At 59.6% G+C, this 13,304-nt stretch overlaps 1 protein-coding gene across 4 annotated transcripts; it reads left to right on the plus strand.

The window, feature by feature from the left end:
• Window positions 1-637: 637 nt before the first annotated feature.
• On the plus strand, window positions 638-10,898 carry ACHE (acetylcholinesterase (Yt blood group)). Of its 4 annotated transcripts, none has more exons than XM_034430815.3 (4): window positions 638-763; window positions 5,764-7,295; window positions 7,997-8,160; window positions 10,242-10,898. In XM_034430815.3, exons 2-4 carry the CDS (start codon window positions 5,764-5,766, stop codon window positions 10,361-10,363), a joined length of 1,818 nt encoding a protein of 605 aa, XP_034286706.1. In that variant the 5' UTR covers window positions 638-763; the 3' UTR covers window positions 10,364-10,898. The 4 variants fall into 4 exon arrangements, with proteins under 4 accessions (XP_034286706.1, XP_087749860.1, XP_034286705.1 ...); XM_087893734.1 differs by having other exon boundaries at window positions 10,747-10,898; XM_034430814.3 differs by lacking the exon at window positions 638-763 and adding an exon at window positions 1,431-1,674 and having other exon boundaries at window positions 10,242-10,645.
• The last annotated feature ends 2,406 nt before the right edge of the window (window positions 10,899-13,304 follow it).

Raw genomic sequence — 13,304 nt, forward strand, 5'->3', positions numbered from 1 at the left:
TTGGGTGCAAAAGACTAGAAATGTGGGTGGAGGGTAGCTATCTACACGTGAAACGCCAATGCACATTACCATTCGCTTCATTTCGCGATTGAGCCTCTGCCGGATTGCTCAGGGCTGCCCCTGGCACAGCGGTACTGAGCCACAATTGGCAACGGGCTACCCCGTGGACCGACAGACCACGCAAAACGTGCTTGGTGGCTCCGGGGGGGGGAGGGGGCGGAGCGGGCACCCTGTGAGGTTGAGAATGTTTGAAAGCGGAGAGTCACCTGCCCAGAATTCGCCGGACTGAGGCCACCCAGCTCCGCATTTCGGCTGTTTCAGCGGTCAGGGAGTCCTGCAGCTGAGCAGGCCTCTGTAGAAGGACGGGGCGCGGGGGGGGGGCACGGGGGCAAAGAAATGCGCTTTGTCCCCCCCCCCCAATTTGCGGTAACTGGGAGGGAATGGTGAGGAAGGGGTCTTCTTCCAAATCTGGATCCCCCTCGGCCACTGCAAACCGTCGGGGATGCCGGGTCTGGTCTCCCGGGAGGAAGGGGCAAAGACCAGCCTCTCCACTGGCTAAGGGGCCACGGCTGGCCGACTTCTCCTCCCCCTCCCGCCCCGGCGAAGGAAGGGGCAAGGCTCGCGAGACGTGGCCGCGGCCGCGGGAGGCAGGGCTGGGCCGGCTGGGCTGGGGGGGCGCCGCTGCCACCGCCCGCCCGGCGTCGCAGACGCAGCCCAGCCCGCGGCAGTGGAGGAAGCAGAGGCGCCCTCCTCCTCCTCCAAGGTAACGGGATGGCGTCTGTGGGGGGAAACGGTTGGCGGCCGGAGAGCGCCCGCGTTAATGATGGCCCACCTCTCCCCCCTTCCCTGGGCGTTTGCCCGGGGCCTCGCCTCCTACAGCAAGACCCGCGTCCGGGAGCCGTCTCCCCTCCCTCTCGCAACCAGAGAGCGAAGCGGCTACTTCGATTCTCCCCCAAAGTAACGAGGAAACCTGGGCTCTCCCGCCGCCCGGAGACTCCCCACCGAGTTGGACAGAGGAGGGGCCGAGGCGTCCCTCTGCGTCTGAGCCTCTAGGAATACGCAGAGTGCCACAGCGCCCCTGATTATTCCTCCACCTCCATCCATCCCTTCCCTCTAGCAGGTCGAACCGAAGGACTGGGCGAAGGCGCCGCGTCCTCTGAAAGCTAGGCGGGGAGGGAGGAAGATCCGAGGTTGGAGGCTCCCTTGCGGGAGGGAGAGGCAAAGGGAGCCCTGGCCGGGACCCCTGGGACGGGCACGGGCAGCCCTCTAGCTATCTAGCCGTGCGCTGCTTGGGGCGAGGGGTTCGGTTCTATGCCCCCACAGCTGCGAAGCTGTCCCCAGGGCCAACAGAGCAGCTGCAGGAAACCGAGAAGGGGGAGCCGGGGGGGGGTGGCAGGTCTATTAAAAACCTGGACCGCCTGCGGCCGGACAAGGGGAGGGAGAGACTTCCAGAAGCGCCGAGACTAGCTGGCCCCGTCCCCCAACCCTTCCACGCATGCTCCCGCTGGACACGTGCAACTGCTCGGCGCCTTGAGGGGGTCTCCCCGGCATCCTCACCGTCTCCCGAGCGGCCAGGTCTCCCTGCCTGAGAGCATGTGGGGAAGACAAAAGCGGGTCGGGGGCTTCTCTGATGCTTGCAGGTCTAAGTGAGTCGGTTCTGCCAAGCAAAGGATGGTAAGTCTACTGGAGGGGTGCCTCTCCCACTGCAAGGTAAGGGGCCCTAGGCTGAAAGGGAGCCAATGTGGGGCTGGCGGCTGCAGGAGAAAAGGCACTGTTGGAGACTTCTTTGGGGATGGCTCAGCAATGAGACACCCTGGCGGTCTCCACTCAAGCGTGACCAGCTGGCAAGCCTTGCTCGGCTTTCCAGCCTGCCCAGCTGTTGGGCACCTTTCTCTGGAGCTCCAAGGTTGCCCCTGGTCTTGTGAGGCAACTGAGAGAATTCCCCCTGGACAGCTCGGCTCCCTTCACAGCATCTCCTGGCAGCTTCTAAACAGGCTGCTTTTCCCAGGTCAAGCAGTCTCACACACACACACACACACAGCCATTAAGGATGTTGTCCTTAGGTCAAATTGCAAGAGGAAATTGCTTGCCACTCAGCACTTAAAGAGACATCCCCACAGTGCCCAAACAATGCTTGAATGTTCCAGTGCACAAACCGAAGCCCCCTCCTCCTTTCTCAACTGCCCCCCTGGGTGCACGGGCTCTTTTCTCCTCCGCAGGTTGTGGCCCCCCTTCCTTGAGAGCTTCGGTCATCTCTCCATAGGAAACCTGAGGGGTGGGGAAAACGCCACGTCTCCAGCTTCTGCAAAGGAGGAATGGGGGCATGCACTAGACACACCCTCTCTGTCCCAAAGATGGGGGGGGACCAAGTCAGATCAGTGGCTTGTGAGCTTCTCTGAGTGGCAAGGGGGGTGGGGTGGGGGTGGGAGCCTTCTCTCAGCAACCACCAAAGAGAAGGAAGAGGGACACCTTTGAGATCGTGCCCAACCTAGCTGGGCGGGGCCTCATTTGCTGATGTGGCTCAAGCTGCAGCTGCCATGTGTCCACCAAAGGGCCATACTTAAGGAGTCCTGGGTCTGCCCCCACACCTGAGAGCTTCACCTCCACCCGAGGGGACCAGGCTCCATCCTTCCCTGAGCGACCTGCTGGCTCCCATTCTGCAGACAGACTGAATGAGGAGGGCTGCCCATAAGACTGGCAGAGGTGGAACAACCCGTGGGCACATCACCTGCAGATTGTAGGCATCTGTTGTGGTAATCCTTTTTAGCTCCCCATGTGAGGCTAACAGAGGGTCCCCGACTCCATCCCGGGTCATCACCAGCCTGATCAACATAAAGAATGTGGGCTTGATCAGGTCACAACTAGCGGGGAGCCAGGGAAGGCTTGGGCCATCAGGCAGGCATGCCACTTTGCAGCCACACAAACCTCCGCTAAGGACTTTGGCACCCAAGATCAAGGTGGGCAGGAGGGAAGGGGCTGAGCCACGAGCAAGGCTGCACAAGGAAGGGTCATTTCTAGGACCAATGCAGGACAGAGGGCCAGCATACCCACTGCCTGTGAGGCGGGAAAGCCGGGCTCTCACTTGGGGCAAGAGAGTGCTGGACTCCCCAGGGTCAAAGCCAGCAGTGGGCAAGGCAGCCCCTCCCCTCCGCTTCCTAGTGGAGGGACTAGGTGGTGTTGCCAGCTCACAAGACAAACAGACTCAGATGTTGTCCTGGCTGCTGGGTCAGTTTTCGGCTGCTAATCCATGGTGGGGGGAGGGGAGTTCCGGATGAAGGCTCTCCTGACAGGTCAGTGATGCCAGTGGAGCTATTTTTCCTGCCTAGCCTCCCTGGGGAAGAAGCAACAGCTGCTCCCCCACCCCCACCCCTGCCTGAGAAGCAGCTACTTTGACCCCCAGCCTGGGCAGACACCCGAGGCCTCAAGTGGGACCCTGGCATTCTTCCTTTAAAGACTGTGCCAGGCCAAGAGAGGGCATTTCTCTTGCACATGCTAGGAGCCCACTGCAAAAGCTCCAGCACACAGAGAGACAGACAGACAGACAATTGTTTTGTCTCGCTTGCTGGCACTCTCACACTGGCATAGAAAGCTCTGCTGGTTTATTTCTGACCCGAGTTCTTTAAATAGCTGAACAGCTGCCGGCCAACTGGCCTGGAATGAAACAGGGGGTCCAAATCCCCCTGCTTGGAGGTCTCCTGTCCTTCCTCAGCCGTCCTGCAGTTAATTTCTTCCATAAGCAACGGCCACAAACGAGAAGAGTTGAGAAGCCCAGGGGAGAATCTGGAAGTAATGGAGTTTGTGCTGCAGATGCCTCAACTTCCACAGACCCTTCAAGCCGCCTAGTTCAACCCTGCTCCACACAGGAATCCAATCCCCATCATCCCCAGCAGAGCCCCCTTGAACCCATGCGGCGCAAAGCTCTACCTGGGTACCTTTGAAGATGATTTTCCCCCAACTCCCGCCTGGAACCAGCCTTCCCTGTATCCTATTGCATGCAAGAATTCTGCCCCCCCCGCCCCGCCCCCTCACACACACACACACACACACACACACACACACACACCCTGCTCTCACCCCAACGGTTCCATCTAGAAATGCAGATTTTGACTGATCCTTCTGCAGCCTCTCCTTTGCTCACCATTTTGGCTGATCCTTGTAAGGGGGCCTGTCAAGCAGCAGCCATAAAACACCCCCCCCCTCAGCCCACTGTTCTGCCTCAATGATGCAGCCAGGCCCTCTGCAGAGAAGCCCTTCCCCTCCCTCCCTCCTGAAGTTCACGAGAAACCCCCCCTGCTGAGCCAGAGGGCCTGAGTCCTCTGAGGGTGAATGATCAGGGGTGGTGCAGGGGTGACATTCTGAAGCAGCCTTGGATTACAGCGGACTAGTCATACACGCCCCTCTGAGGAGGCACCCAGACCCTGCCCAGCCAGTCCACCAACCAAAAAGGCTGAGCGGATGAAAGGTGGGCCCCTCCATTGCCACAGCCAAGGCCTGGCAGCACCCCAAAGCCCCCCCCCCGCCCGAGAGACAGGGTCCGAGCCACACTCTCTGCAGCCTGCTGGTAAAGGAAAAGGGTTCAAGTGACACAGCAGAGCCTTGCTGTACTCTCCCAGGAAAGCAGAGGCTCATGGGACACAAGGAGGAGGGAGCATCCTTTGCCCCCCCCCCACATATGGGGGGCCTTCAATCCAGTCAATGAGGGAGGCTGTGCCCCAAGAGCCACCAAGGAGCACAATTAACCAGGTTGGAGATAGACCAGATGAAATGTCTTCTGATGATAGAAAGATACAGATATGCGGAGATACAGGTAATTAATACCTGGCCTATTTTAGCACAAGGCAACCCCCCTCCGTTGCCCCAGAAAGCTCCGGTCCTTTGAGCTGGCCTGTGGGCCCAAGGAGTCTCACTTGATAGGTGGGAAGGGAAACTTTCACTTGCAAAGGAATGAATTGCTTGGAAGCAAGTTCCAAACAGGCATCATCACCCCCACCCCCAGCTTGGAGGGGAGCCCCTTCTATACAATTTTGAATAGCACTCCTTGCCAGGAGCCAATCATGGGGATGCACAACACTACAAACCACGCCCCAAGAGCCACATCCCACACCCATCTCCTGTATGGCTAGTGACAGGGGTCAGCTAAGGGCTACCTGGTGGGCTGAGACCCCTATCTGATCCCCAGCCTTCCCCCTCCATCCACTCGATGGCCAGGTGTTCCTGAGCGGAGCGGGGGGGGCAGGTGCGCCTGCTCAAGTCGGTGCCATTTCGGCTGAACAAAGCAGCTCAGCTCCAGACCCAATAGGAAAAAGGCACTTTTCCTATGTGCTAAGTAACAGTACTTAAATATATGAATAATAAATAGTTTATGGATACACAAAATTGGCAAGGCTCAAGCAATTGGGCTGGCTTATCACCCCTTCCTGCTTAAAGACAAAAAGAAGAAACAGCACCCCCCACCCCAAAGGCTGAGGCTGGGTGGGCAGGGAGCCAATGAACCAGGCCCACCAGTGAACACTCTCGGGAGGGGGGGGCAGCTTTGTGATGCTCTCAGCAGCCTGGGTCAGGGCCTCCTCCTTAACACAGACCCCCCCTCTTGTGGGGGGAGCCGCTCTTGGCTCCTCCCACAGCCGCTGCTATTTATCTGGCTCTGATGAGCTCAGTCGCTGGCTTGGCTGAGCCGATAGGCGATGGAAGGGTCTTTATTGGGTGGCATAGACGGCCAGGCTGGGGAGGTGCATTTCTCACTCTGCCCCCCCTCCCCTGCAGATGCCCTCCTGCCCACCTGGCAAGATGCCTGCGCCATGGCTTTGGTGGCTCCAGCTCCTCCTTTGTGTCCCATCCTCCATAGCGGTCTTGCCTGGCCAGGCGGACGAGCTGAAAGTGGCCACCCAGACGGGCTGGGTGCGTGGCATGCGGATGCCCGTTCTCGGAGGCCACGTCTCGGCCTTCCTGGGCATCCCCTTTGCGGAGCCTCCCGTGGGCAGGATGCGCTTCCTGCGCCCTGAGCCTGTGAGGCCCTGGCAGCACATTCTCGATGCCACTTCCTACCAGCGCGCCTGCTACCAGATGGTGGACAACACCTACCCAGGATTCCATGGCACGGAGATGTGGAACCCCAACTGGGGGATGAGCGAAGACTGCCTCTACCTCAACATCTGGGTGCCCTCCCCCCGCCCGAAGAACATCTCCGTCCTGGTCTGGATCTACGGAGGGGGCTTCTACAGCGGCTCTGCCTCCCTGGATGTCTATGATGGCCGCATCCTGACCTACACACAGAACGTCATCCTGGTCTCCCTTAGCTACCGCGTGGGGGCCTTGGGCTTTTTGGGCCTCCTGGGGAGTCAGGAGGCACCGGGGAACATGGGGCTGCTGGACCAGCGCTTGGCCTTGCAGTGGATCCAGAACAACATCCAGCATTTTGGGGGCAATCCGAAAGCGGTCACCATCTTTGGGGAGAGTGCTGGGGCCGCTTCAGTGGGCATGCACCTGCTTTCTGCCCAGAGCCGGGCCCTCTTCCAGCGGGCTATTCTGCAGAGCGGTGCACCCAATGCGCCATGGGCCACCGTGACACCTGCAGAAAGTCGGCGCCGCGCAACCCTTCTGGGAAAGCAGGTGGGCTGCCACTTCACCAATGATTCCGAGCTGGTCATTTGCTTGCGCTCTAAAACCCCTCAGCAGCTGATTGACGAGGAGTGGTCTGTCCTGCCCTACAAGAGCACTTTCCGCTTCCCCTTCGTGCCGGTAATTGACGGGGACTTCTTTCCAGACACCCCCGAGGCCATGCTCGGCACAGGCAACTTCAAGGAGACCCAGGTTCTGCTGGGAGTGGTCAAGGATGAGGGCTCCTACTTTCTGATCTACGGGGTGCCCGGCTTCAGCAAGGACAACGAGAGCCTCATCAGCCGGGATGACTTCCTGGAAGGGGTGCGGATGAGCGTGCCACATGCCAACGACATCGCCACCGAGGCTGTCGTGCTACAGTATACAGACTGGCAGGACGAAGACAGCGGGGAGAAGAACCGGGAGGCCATGGACGACATCGTGGGGGACCACAATGTCATCTGCCCAGTCATGCATTTTGCCAATCACTACGCAAAGCGCGGCAACAAGGTGTACACCTATCTGTTTGACCACCGGGCCTCCAACCTCGTTTGGCCCCAGTGGATGGGGGTCCCCCACGGCTATGAGATCGAGTTTGTCTTTGGACTGCCCCTCAATGACACCCTGAACTACACGGCCCAAGAGAAGGAGCTGAGCCGCAGGATGATGCATTACTGGGTCAACTTCGCCCGGACAGGGTAACCGGGTGAACGGGGCGGGGGGGGCAGCCACCGGGGTGAACGGGGCGGGGGGACCTGGCACTGCAGAGGGGGCCACTGGACAAGGAAGGGGAGGCAGACAGAAACTTGGAGGGCATGGAGGGAAGCGGGAGACCACAAATGCAGAAAACAGCTTTTTGTAAAAGTAGAAATGAACGTTGGTGGCAAGAAAAGGTTCGTGCAGATCTTCGGGCTTCAAACTTAAACAAGGGACAGGGCGAGACATCCATTTGGGTGCCTTCATTCGATTATTGTGCTAGCTTTAGCAGCCACACCAGAAAAAGGGACTTCTAAAATATACTTTTATATGTTGAGACCCCATTGGAAGACTTGTCCCTGCACATCTGCATGAATACAGAATAACGGAGTTGGAAGGGACGTTGAAGGTCTTCTGGTCCAACCCCCTGCTCAGGCAGGAGGCCTTATGCCGGACATCTGGTTCCAAATTGAAGATGGAAATGGGGGCAGGCCCGGGGGATTTTCCTGGGTGCACTGGATTTGGGAATGAGAACCCCAACAGCGTCTTGCCTGGGGAGAAAGGGCAGGCCTGGAGGTAGGAAAGTAGGATAGGCAAAGCATGATCAGGGTGTCCCACAACCCACAAATTGCAAAAGGAAGGAGGCCGTGGCAGCTGGGAGGCCTGTCTGTCAATAGCAGGTCCCCTTTCTGTCTCTACACAGGAGCCCCACTGAACCTGCTGAGGACAGGGCCTGGCCATCCTACACCACCTCCCAGCAGCAGTATGTCCAGCTCAACACCCAGCCGCTGGCCACCCAGCGCAACCTACGTGCCCAGATCTGTGCTTTCTGGAACCACTTTCTCCCCAAACTACTGAGCGCGACAGGTGAGCCCTGGGGTGGTGGAGGGAGGGGTGCAGTGATGGGGAGGGCCGCATCCAATCTAGTTGAAGGTGGGGAGAGTAGCTTCAAAGAGCTGGCCTTCCGCCTTCCTCTCAGCCGTGGTCTCCCACTTCACCAGACCTGACAGCTCTCTCCTTTCTGCCAGAGCAGCCCTTCTTCAGGCCAGGAGGCCTTCTGCCCCTCTCAGCCCAGCAGACCCTCCACCCGCCCCCTCCACACACACCCTTCTGCAGCCTTGGGTGAAGAAGCCATTGCTGGCTTCACTCAGTTAACATCCCTTGGGCTGCTCTGGCAGGCAACAGGCTCACCCACTCCCTCCCCGGCCTGGCTTGAATGCTGCATTCTCTTCTCCCTTGTAGTATTTGCCAGCATTTACAACAGTTCCCACCAGGGCCTCCCTTTGCCCCTCTGCTCTTGTCCTGAATGCCCCCCAGGTCTGGGGTGGGTGGCAGGAAGCGGTGCTGCCAGGAAAGGGAGTCCAGTGGAAGGAAAACTCACCTCAGCCGCGCAGGGCGCCTGTGCAAGAACGAGAGGAAGCCAGGCGGATGGTGGCCAGGAATCCTGGAGGGGCCCTGCAGAGAGCAGGAAGGGGGTCCTGAGTCCCAGAACAGCTGAAAAAGCCCCCTGGCCTTTCCACCCCACCCCCCAGAGCCTGAGAAAGACCAATCTTGCTCTAAAGAATCTCTATGACTGTCTTTATGGAGCTTTCCCTGAGGCTTCTGAAGCATCAGAGAGCTGGCTTTCCGGATTTAGCCAGGGCCTCAGGAGGGGCCTTCGTGGTAGCCGAAGAGATGGGGGTCTCCAAGCCAGAAGCAGCACAGACAAGTGAGCACAGGAGGAAGGGGGCAGCTTCTGGACAGCAGGGAGGGCTTGCTCCAGATGCTTTCTCAGGCTCAGAGCCATGTTAGGACCTTGGGCAGTGAGGGATGTGGGATGAAGGAGAGGACAAAGTGGGGGTGCAGAATCAGCACCCAAGCCCACTCCACGCGCTAGGCTATGTTCCTTCAGCTCCTGAGGGTGGCAAGGTTTCAACAGGCACTGGACCCCCTTCCTCCGCAGGGGGCTAAGGGGAGATACATGTATGCCTTGCAGGCCACTTGGCTGGGACAAGAGAAGGCAATGGCAATAGTGGATGGAGAGTGGGGAGGGGCTGCATTCCCAGCTCGGGAACAGAAGAGAGGCTGCCCCCTGCCAGCTGCATTGGTGCCAGCAGGGAGCAGCCTCAGCTGCCCAGGTGTTTTTGAGGGCATCTCCTGGCCCCTCTGGCAAGCAAGCCAGGTGCCGTTCAGCTCACGGTTATGGGTGCCCATGGCAAGATGGCATCAGACGGTTCAGGCTGGGGGTGTCTGCTGAACTGGCGTGCAGCTGTTCCTCCGCCAATTGCACTCAGCTGGGAAATGGCCAGCAAGCCCTTTCCTAGCTGGGTTGTGTGAACCAGGCAGGGAGGAAACTGGCCAGGCCTGCTGTGCTGCTCCAGGTCAGGAAGGAGGCTGCTCACAGAAAGCAAAAAGAGGAGGGGGCTTCAGGAGGATCTTTGCATCCAAAATTCACCTCTCCCTCTGCCCCTTCCGGAGGTCATATCCTGGGCCCTTCCCCCTCACATTCTTGTGCAGCTCCGCTGGGCCCAAAGCTGCTTTGCCAAACAAGGGCGAGGTCTCTTCGCTCCCAGGACCAACCTGCCCCATTTCCTTTTCCAAAAGCAAAATGCCCCACTCCAGAACCTTCCCCGAGACAGCGCCATCCCTGCTGGAAACGGCCCTCCCACCACCCAGCCCTGGCACAAGGGGCAGGGAGGGGAGCCCCCCCCGACTGCCTCTCCAGGCTTCTGCCCAGAATCACAAGGCCAGTCAAGCGCTGAGCAGGCCGCCCCATTGCCAAGAACCAGCCCTCCCTCCGAGAAAACCCTGAGACACCCCCCCCCAGCCGGCCCTTCAGCCTGCCCCCTGAAGTGACCCCATCCTCACTCGATGGCCTTCCCTTACACCCTCTCTCCTTGCCCCCCATGTCCCTGGATGTTGTTGTTTCCCCCTCCCTCCCCCCTTTTCTCTCTGCTGGCATCCCCCAGACAACATTGAGGAGGCCGAGCGGCAGTGGAAACTGGAGTTCCATCTCTGGAGCGCCTACATGATGCATTGGAAGAGTCAGTTCGACCACTACAACAAGCAGGACCGCTGCTCGGAGCTGTGATGGGAGGAGCTGGCATCGGCCCCCAGGCGCCCTCCCCCAACTTCGCTGACAAGGAGCCGGTTTGTCTCTTGATCCAAAGCACCCGGAGGAGCCCAGCACCAGCCCCCCCACCCCCCGCAGCAAGTTGATCTACTGCTCCTTGGGGAGGCCACCCCCTCGGTCTCGATTGCCCCTTGCCGGCCCCCCAGCCCTCCCCATCCTGTGCCCTGAGCCTGCCCACTCAGCAGGGATTTGTATATATTTATTTAAAGAGGAAATGTGGTAAATATATAGCTATATATATATATATATATATTTAATCTATATCTATATTTGAACTGTATATAGCACCAGAGCTGCAGCAGATGCTGCAACAGGCGAACCCCCCTTCTGCTTTCTTCCAGTCGACCCCCCCCCCGCCGACCGCAGCCAGGGCTAACCGCAGCCCTCCCTCCCGCGGACTCCGGGCCTCGGGACCCGCCCGCCTCCCGCATGCCTGACCGCTGCACGCGGAGCTCTCGTCTGTGTTTGACAACAATAAAGTTGTGGATCCCGAGCTTTGGTCTCTGCCTGGCTGGGCCGGAGGGAAGGGGAAGAGACGGTCGCGCCGAGGCTCCGGGCACGTGCGGAGGAAACCGACCGGCCGCGTGGGCGCTGCAGGGCCTTGCGGATTCCGGAGGGGCCGCTAGCCCGCCTGAGCCGGAGGGGGGGGAGGAATCCGGGGCCGGCGCATCCTTCGCCACGTGCGGTGAGCGGGCTGACTGAGTCCCCCATCGGAATTGCCAGGGCACGAAGCGGTTGCAGGTGAAGCGCAGAGTCCTCGGAGCCTTTGCTGCATCTCCCCTTCCTTCTCCTGCGGCTCTCCGGAGCAGGTGGCTGCGGGACTGCCGGCAGGCGAGGCGCCAAATGGCCGGGCCCGCTGAGCCAAAGACCTCTTGCGCTCCCGGGATGCTGGCTCGGAGCTGGAGTTTCCGCTTATCCTGCGTCCTCAGCCGGCCTCGAGGCAGGAGCTCCGCCCGGAACCCTCCGTGGGGATAGCTCTGAGAACGGGCGGGGCAGGCTTACCCCTCCTCTCGCTCCCTGCCCCGTTCTCCGGGAAGCCCGAAGGCTTGGCGTCTGCGAAGCTGGGCTGGGGGGGTGGGGGGGGGGTTAGTGCGCTCCCCGTCCATAAACATCCACAGCCACTGAGGAGCTGGAAGAGCTGAGCAACTCGGGGGGAGGGGGCTTTCCGGGACCCGCCAAAATGCGAGCCAAGCTTCCTGGTGTGGGAGGGGGTGCCGCGCTCGCTTCCCTGCTGCTCCTTACTGGGGGGGGAGGCTGGGGGAAGCTCCCTGTAGCGGGCGTCCCCAAGCGCCCCTTGGCCGGAGGGTAACGGCTGGGCTTCCTGATTCAAACTCGGTTCGCCAGTGCTCACCCACCACTGCGGCCCAAATGGGGGCCAAGGGCCAGATCTGCCCAGCACTGGGGTGGCGGGGTGGGGGAAAGCACTGCCCCGTCTGCCAGTCTCTGCCAGGGGCAGGTCACGAGGAGGGCCTGTGAAGCCCCCCCCCTTCCTCTCATCACCTGCAAGGTTCCTTCTTTGGAGGGTCCAGACCAGAGGAAAAGAGGGTCTCTCGGGAAGGGCTCATTGAGGATATTGGGGAGACCTTTAAGAGAGTTGCAGTTGTGTCCCCAAACAGAGAAAGAAAAGCGGAGGGGGGGAGCCCTAAGTCCTGGTGCTGAAGCTGCACATTGTAAAGGCTCAACAGGCTGATTGTGTCACTGCTGCAAAAGTGCCAGAATCTCTCCCTCCACCTGAGAATCATAGATTGCTAGTTAACTGTATTTGGGGAGGGGGGCAATTTGCAGAATTATTTTTCTTTGATATGTATTTCTGTACATGTTCAAAGATCTGCTTTGTCCCTTGGGATAGCCAGAGCTCCCCCACTTTTGGCATCTCTGTATTAAATGTCAGTGAATGACAAGCCCCAGCTCTCTTCTCTGTTTACCCATAGGGTCCAGGAGCTGGGCTAGATGGGAGGAGCAGCAGCAGGGGAGACTATGGACATGCACTTCTCCAACCCCGCGGAGGGGGGGGTGTTTCCTGTGAGTTGTGCAGACAGGGGTCACCAAGCAACTCTGGGGCTAGACTGTTGGGGTTTCCATCTTGCCAGAGTATTGGCCTTTCCTGCCTCCCCATCCTTTCCACAGAGCCCCTGAATCTATGAGTCTGAGGGAAAAGAAAGGCGCTCGGACACTCTCTGCCATGGGCCTTTGCCTGCCCTCAGGGGCAGCCTGGCATTGCCCAGACTATGTGGAAGGACTCTCCATGGCTGCTGCTGCTGCAGCTGCAAATTGGGGCTCACACAGGGGCCCTGGCCCTGGGGCCAAGCCAAGTGTGCTGCCCTCTGATTCTTGCCTGCTGCCTGGAGAGGGCCAGGCCAGGTTGGGGGCGGGAATGGGGCTTGTATAGGGAGGGGATCGGTGCGGGGGGGGCTCCCTTCCGTGGGGTGGCCTGTCCCAGGAATCTGTATGACCAGGCACGTCAGGAGCTGGGAGCTGCTGCTGCTGCAGGACAGCTGGTAAACCAGGCTCTGATTTCACATCGGCAGATTCGTGAGTGGAGCTAGCACATGGATGCGTGCGCAGGCACACACACACACACACACACACCACATGTTTCAACACCACCATGGCCTTCTATGTTAAGAAAAGAGCCAACCAGCGCCCTGCCCAGATGGGAGCTGGGGGTGGGGGCCATGGGGGTCCAGGGCCACAGGTGAGCCCTGCACAGGCTGGGGTTTCTGGGCGCTGCTCAGAGACAAAGTGACCGTTTGAAATGCTGGGGGGCTGCCAATCCAGACGCACAAGTTGGCACCGCGACAAAGTCAGCTGGGGACGTTAAAGCTGGCGGGAGAGAGAGCCGTTGGAAAGCAATTTTTTTTGCTGGGAAACGGCTGTCTGGATTTGCTCCAAATTTCAC

This window comes from Pantherophis guttatus, chromosome 4, assembly GCF_059756535.1.
Source record: "Pantherophis guttatus breed Tessera chromosome 4, ASM5975653v1, whole genome shotgun sequence".
In the NCBI taxonomy this organism is placed as follows: domain Eukaryota; kingdom Metazoa; phylum Chordata; class Lepidosauria; order Squamata; family Colubridae; genus Pantherophis; species Pantherophis guttatus.

Excerpts from the sequence above, each read along its gene's own strand:
- ACHE (XM_034430814.3), top strand. Across the intron at positions 7,296-7,996 it reads GTCAACTTCGCCCGGACAGG|GAGCCCCACTGAACCTGCTG; the intron begins GTAACCGGGTGA and ends GTCTCTACACAG. Across the intron at positions 8,161-10,241 it reads CAAACTACTGAGCGCGACAG|ACAACATTGAGGAGGCCGAG; the intron begins GTGAGCCCTGGG and ends GGCATCCCCCAG.